The sequence below is a fragment of the Bos taurus genome, chromosome 29 (genome assembly GCF_002263795.3).
Source record: "Bos taurus isolate L1 Dominette 01449 registration number 42190680 breed Hereford chromosome 29, ARS-UCD2.0, whole genome shotgun sequence".
In the NCBI taxonomy this organism is placed as follows: domain Eukaryota; kingdom Metazoa; phylum Chordata; class Mammalia; order Artiodactyla; family Bovidae; genus Bos; species Bos taurus.
The window spans coordinates 46,470,300-46,477,134 of record NC_037356.1 but is presented as its reverse complement, the minus strand read 5'-3'; the positions used below and the strand labels follow the sequence as shown (position 1 = coordinate 46,477,134).

Sequence of the window (6,835 nt, the reverse complement as noted above, 5' to 3'; positions counted from 1 at the left end):
TGCCTGGAAAATCCCATGGATGGAGGAGCCTGGTAGGCTGCAGTCCATGCGGTCGCTAGGAGTCGGACACGACTGAGCGACTTCACTTTCACTTTTCCCTTTCATACACTGGAGAAGGAAATGGCAACCCACTCCAGTGTTCTTGCCTGGAGAATCCCAGGGACGGGGGAGCCTAGTGGGCTGCCGTCTCCGGGGTCACACAGAGTCAGACACGACTGAAGTGACTTAGCAGCAGCAGCAGTAGCAGTAGACTTGGATGACTTATTTCTCCAAGGGTAATCCATTTGTACAGATTTTTACATCTCTTTGGGGGTCATTTTTTTCTATATAAAATGTGTTCCTTATGTTTTCAAATTCCCAAAATCCTTCACATACACCAGAACCTGTTTGCTGGGAACTGAGTTTTCCACATCTCTGTAGTTGTTTCCTCACAGACTTTTTAATTTTGTGTGTTTTCTTCTTCTTTTTTCTGGATTGGGTTGGTTAATCGTGTCCCTTTTACTGTTGAGTTTCTTCCCCTCAAAAACACAAGTGAAATGAACACTTAAAAATGGGTAAGATGGTAAATTTGATGGTATGTGTGTTTTAACACAATAAACAACAAGAAGGGCTTCCCTGAGGGTCCAGTGGTTAAGAATCTGCCTTGAGATGCGAGGGACACTGGTACAGTCCCTGGTCTGGGAGGATCCCTTATGCCAACGAGCATCTAAGCCCCTGGCCCACGACTACTGAGCCCAGGTGCTGCAACTGTGAAGCCGGGTGCCCCGAGCCCACGCTCCGCAACGAGAGAGACCACCACAGTGAGAAGCCCACGCCCCGCGGCAAAGAGCAGCCCCCGCTCACAGCGGCTAGAGAAAGCCCGCGCGCAGCACCAAGACACCCACAGCCAGAAAAGACACAGGGAAGAGACAGCATGTAGAAGAAATGGTTTTCTTAAAAAAAAAAAAAAGGAAATGCAGGACTCGGATACATTTGTTTGTTCTATCAGTGGTAATACATCAGTTTCCTCTCTTCATTTCTGCCTTCTGTTTTTCTTAGCTTTTTCTCCTGTTCTCTTAAATGTATTGAGTCATATGCTTAATTCATCAATTTTTATTCTTTCATGCTTTCCTGATGGCTCAGCTGGTAAAGAATCCACCTGCAATGCAGGAGACCCCAGTTTGATTCCTGGGTCGGGAAGATCCACTGGAGAAGAGATAGGCTACCCACTCCAGTATTTTGGGGCTTCCCTTGTGAGTGAGCTGGTAAAGAATCTGCCTGCAATGCGGGAGACCTGGGTTCGATCCCTGGGTTGGGAAGATCCCCTGCAGAAGGGAAAGGCTACCCAAGCCAGTATTCTGACCTAGAAACAGTCCATGGACTGTACAGTCCATGGGGTCACAAAGAGTTGGACACGACTGAGCAACTTTCACTTCACTCCACGCTTATTAATAAAGGCATTTGTGGCTACAGCTTTTCCTCCAAGGATTGCTTTAGCTGCGTCTCACAGGTTCTAGTTTGACGTATTTACATTATCACTTAAGACCCCTCCTCCAGGAAGTGTCCTTCTGTGTTCCCATGACACTCAATCCACTCACCCACCATAACCCCCTCACTGCATTATAAAGATCTGCAGCAGACCATGAGATATAAGAAAACAATGCAAGTTACATATATAACTTTAAACTTTCCAGTAGCCACACTAAGGTGCATTCAGAGAAACAGGTGAGATTAATCTTAATGTTTTATTTAACCCAAGGTGTCCAAAATATTATCATTTCAATACATGATCAATAGAAAACCACTGTTAATTAGATTTTACGTTCGTTTCTGCACCCAGCCTTCAGAATCTGGTGTGTTTCACGTTACAGGACATTTCAGTTTACACCGGCCACAGTCTTGGTGGCTAAGAGCCTGGTGCGCCTTGTGTGGGTCTAAGTCCTGTTTCTAGTCTAGCTGCCCATTTCTTGGCTCCCAGACTGCAAGCTACCCAAAGGGCAAGTTCTACTTTACCTTTGACATGGTATTCGTGATGCTTCCCACATTGTCAGATCATGAGCCCCAGTGGTACTTTCCGAGTTAAGGACTGGCGCTACCCCTCCATTTATCCACCCGCTGCCCTTCACTGTCATTCACCCAGCCATCAGCTAGTCACTGCCCACCTTCCACCTGCTGCAGTCTGCCTGGTGCTACCAGGTGTGACCAAAGAAGCATCTCCAAGCATCTCTAAGAAGGAATAAATTTCTTTCATCCTTGGACTTCTTACTGGACCAAATTCTTAAGAGCCCCCAAGGAACCATGAGAAGCTCCACCCTCTGACTCCAGGGCGGAGCGGCCAAGGACAGCTGAGCATGGCTGGTATTTCTCAAAGGCTGACAAGGGCAACATGAGCACATAAAGACACACAGTGGCATAAAGATGCCACTAAAGATGCACAAAGACCCCCAAATAGTGTTCTGGGTATAGGCTGCAATTGCAAAGAACGGCCAAGAGGCAATTCTTCAGCATCTAGAGATGCCATGGGACATGATTCTAGTTTATGGCATGAAACTAAGGGTTTTTAGGAAGCTTTGCCTCTCTGATATAGACACCTTTTCCTCTCTATCACCCCTTTCTTTCTCTTCCTGACTGGAACTCACTCAAGATGCCTGGAGTAGCTGCAGCCTTCTTGTAACCATGAAGACCAAGCTACCTCCTAAGGATGGCAGAGTAGAAATACAGAAGGGTGTGGGTTCTTGATGGCATCATGGAGCTGCCATACTTCAACCTGCTGCTGCTGCCGCTAAGTCGCTTCAGTCGTGTCCGATTCTGTGGGACCCCAGGGACGGCAGCCCACCAGGCTTCTCCGTCCCCGGATTCCCCAGGCAAGAACACTGGAGTGGGTTGCCATTTCCTTCTCCAACGCATGAAAGTGGAAAGCGAAAGTGAAGTCGCTCAGTCGTGTCTGACTCTTATCGACCCCATGGACTGCAGCCCACCAGGCTCCTCCATCCATGGGATTTTCCAGGCAACAGTACTGGAGTGGGATGCCATTGCCTGCCAAATGCCAGACGTTTTGCTCCATGTAAAAGAAAATGGAAAGGAAAAAAAAAAAAGCTTCTCTTGTTATGTCTGTTCCTCGCCCTGAATGCAACCGCTGCCTGTGTATGACCAGGGCATGGCCCCTATTCACCCAGCCAGTGTTTCAGGTGCCCACCCTGAGTCAGGCCCATGTCAGGAGGTTGTAAATTGTCAATGTGTGGATACACAAGACTTGTACCCTGATGAGTAATTTTGACAAAATTCTGATGACTAATTTTGTCAGTTGCAAGTAACAGAAACCAATGTAAACTGGCTTAAGGAAAAGAGATGAGAAATCTATGGGTCAATGAAACTGGAAAGGGGCTCAGACAATGTTGGCAGAATCCTGTCTTCTCCCATGGTTCCATTCCTCCACTGGACAAGCCAACAGAAGAGTGAGTCCCTCCCCAACTCTAGCAAGAACCCTGGGATATTAGCTCACGGACCAAAACTGTTGTTATTATTGTTGTTTACTCACTAAGTTATATCTGATTTGTGACCCTATGGACTTCAGCCCAACAGGCTCCTCTGTCCATGGAATTCTCCAGGCAGGAATACTGGAGTGGGTTGCCATTTCCTCCTCCAGGGGATCTTCCTGACCCAGGGATCAAACCCACATCTCAAATCTCCTGAATTGGCAGGCGGGTTCTTTACCACTGAGCCACCAGGGAAGCCCCATGGACCAAACAGTGGACCTCAAATCTACACGCTCATGTGGACACGCAGGTCGCATGCAGGCCACACACAGGCCACACACACTCAACGGTGGGGCAGACTTGAGTGTGTCATGTGAATATCTGACTTCTCCCTCCATCCAAGGGACTGCTTTGCCCAGGACGGAGCGGTTTCTCAGGCCGTGGGTCTTTCTGTTTTAAACCCTGGCAATACCACGCAAACTTCCCTGCACTAGTATACGCTCACGACAACGAATGTGATTCCCCTTCCTTAGAAAGATCAGCAAAATCACACGTGATCATTTTAAAGAAAATTAGATAAGTTTCCCTAAAGAGAACAAGAACAGCCCTCCCCTAACCCAGTGATCAGAGCCCTCAGACACCCCGTGACCAATCATCCTTACAAAGAAGCACGGGTTCTGCTCGGCCACTGGCTATATGACTGCCCAGAGGACAGCCAAGTACACAGGCCTGGACAGATCACGCCATGGTCCCTTCTGCCAGGATGCCGCAAGGCGGATGGCTCCCAGCTACCAGGGCCCAAGCGTCTGCTCACCCAGCTCAGTGACTCCAGACCTCTAACAGTCACCGAAGATCCCAGCTGAGCCAAGCGCTTTTGGAATTCACGGTGCCACCAGGCTCCAGCCTGCCCGGAACATCTAGAATCAGCCGATGCCTCTCAGTCTGGGAGACTCAGCCACTGGCATTGCCAAAACCTCTGGGGTGATTCGACTCTGCCGCCAGATCGAGAGGAGAACCACCTCGTGCTGCCCCTTCAGTTCAGGGTGTGACGGGATGAGGGCGCAGAGGGCACTGGCTTCTTGAGCTCCAGTCAAGTTTCCCTGCCTGTCCGTCTTCTCAGGGATGTCTCAGCCTCATCCTTGAAAGCACAAAGGAGCAGAGGGCCTTGGGTCCCGTGGCTTCACTAAACCATCCTCCGTGTGTCCTACAGGTTACAGATGCAGGGGGAGGGGGGCGGTAGCAGGGGGAGGGGGACGGTGGCAGGGAGAGGGGGGTGGTGGCAGGGGGAGGGGGGTGGCTCAGCCCACCCCTCACCTGACCCTTCTGGTAATAACCTTCTGTGGGGGGGGGGGGGGCGGCGGGGACAGGGACTAGTGTGTCCATTTAAGAGATGGGGAAAGTGAGTTTGTCCATGGTCAGCTGGAGCTGGACTTGGACTCATAGTCACAAGTCTGTCTTGAGACCCCCCTAGGGGTCTGCTCTGGGGAAACCAAGGCACAGTCTGTGGTTACTGTCCTCCCTGCCGGAGGTGGAGTCCAGGGTGGCTTTAAGAGGTAGGGCCGGCCTGTGATGTGGTCACATCTGTCTTTTTGCCACCGTCCTCCCCCCAGACCAGCCCCTCTGGCTTACCCCGCGCCTCCTCCTGCAAACAGATTTATAAAGAATTGGAAGTAGAGAAAGTCTAAAAGCGAGACCCACTGCCAGGATCACTCACTCCCACAACCTGGTGGATAGACAGGCAGGGGGGCCCCTCCATCCTCTGACGTGGGATGCAGGTGGCCAGGACAGTCCTGGTGGGGCTGGGCCATCTCTGCCCGGCAGGTGGGCTGCAGGGGTGGTCTCCCCGCTCTGCACCCCGCCCCAACCCCACCCCCGGCCCCAGGACAGATCCTCTCTGGGACACACCCTCCAGCAGGGAGGGCTCCCGTGTGCCTGGAGCTCCGGCCACGGGCCGGCGGAGGCCCTAGTCCTCCTTGGGTTTGCGCTGCTGCCGCCGGCCCAGTCTGTAATCGATGTAGGTGCCCAGGCAGGACCACAGAAGGAAGCGTGCCAACAAGATGATGACCAGCAGGACCAGGAGCGGGTCGGGGCCCGTGCTGCCCCCAAGCCAGGAGGCCATGGCGAGGGCAGCCGCCACCCCCCACCCCAACCGGAGGAGCAGCCCCCACGCTCCCCGCGCGCCGCCCAGCCCGGGGGTCTCCTCCCTAAGGCCCCGAGCCCGCTCCCTCCGCGCCCCAGCGCAGGGGCCTCCCCGGCGGGAGAGGACAGCTCGGGGACGGCGAGCGGCCTCCTTGGAGAAGAGGCCCCGCGCCATTCAGCGCGCGCGGGCGGCGCTCGGGGCCGACAAGGGCCGCATTGTCCGGCCGGGCGGGAGGCTCGCGGCCCGGCGCTGACGTAATCTCCAAACGTCTCCGGCGGCAGCTGCTGGGCGAAGCCGGCCACCTTCTCCGGGCGCTTTCAGCCGCCCACGCCCGCTCTTCCGGCCCCGCCAGACAATCGGGCCCTTTCTCTGCCCAATTAGCTATCACTTCTGGAGGCCGGCGCTGTCCAGCGGCTGCGGGCCCGCGGCGGCGGCAGCAGGCCGGGCGGGAGGGGCGGGCGGCCCGGCGGGAGGGCCGGCGGGAGCTGTGCGGATGAAAGGGGAGCAGAGGGGCGCGAAGGTGAGACCCGGCGCCCCGCGCCCACAGGCGACCCCGGCGCAGCTCAATTAGCGCACGGGCCGCCAGCGCCTCAAAGGCCGCCCGCCCGCCGCCGCCCGCGGGGGTGGGCAGCGCGGGCTGGCGGGGGCGGGGACGGCGCGGGCGGCCCGGGAGGGGAACCCGCTTAATCACCCAGGAAGGCCCGCGGCCGGTCCCCAGATCACCCCCCAGCGGCCCACCAAGGGCCTTGGACGCCGCCCACAGCCCAGGCTGGATGGTCGGCCTGCGGCCCTCCCCTCACACCCAGCAGAGCCCCGTCCAGGGCCCACCGCAGACATGGAGTGACCAAGCACGATGCTCGTCCTCCGGGGGCAAACCGGATGGGAAAGGGGGGCGAGTGACAGTTCTGCCTTGAAGGGCCGTGGGGAGGCCAAAGGGACAGTGTCCACACGGGGCCAGCAAGGCGCCTGGGCGTGGAATCACTGGCTGTGCTCTTGTCCCCGAAGAGGACCCGGGCAGAAATGTCTCCACCACACCACTGGAGTGACCACATCCTCAGCCCGCCTTTCTCTGCCTGCTGCACGCACACACACACACACACACACACACACACACATGAGAATACAGGTATACACATACATGCTAAGTCGCTTCAGTCGTGTCCGACTCTGTGCGACCCCATAGACAGCAGCCCACCAGGCTCCCCTATCCCTGGGATTCTCCAGGCAAGAACACTGGAGT

At 55.2% G+C, this 6,835-nt stretch overlaps 1 protein-coding gene across 1 annotated transcript; it reads right to left on the bottom strand.

The window, feature by feature from the left end:
• Positions 1-4,823: 4,823 nt before the first annotated feature.
• On the bottom strand, positions 4,824-5,644 carry SMIM38 (small integral membrane protein 38). Its single transcript, XM_059883124.1, has one exon. It carries the CDS (start codon positions 5,572-5,574, stop codon positions 5,419-5,421), a length of 156 nt encoding a protein of 51 aa, XP_059739107.1. The 5' UTR covers positions 5,575-5,644; the 3' UTR covers positions 4,824-5,418.
• Between the last annotated feature and the right edge of the window lie 1,191 nt (positions 5,645-6,835).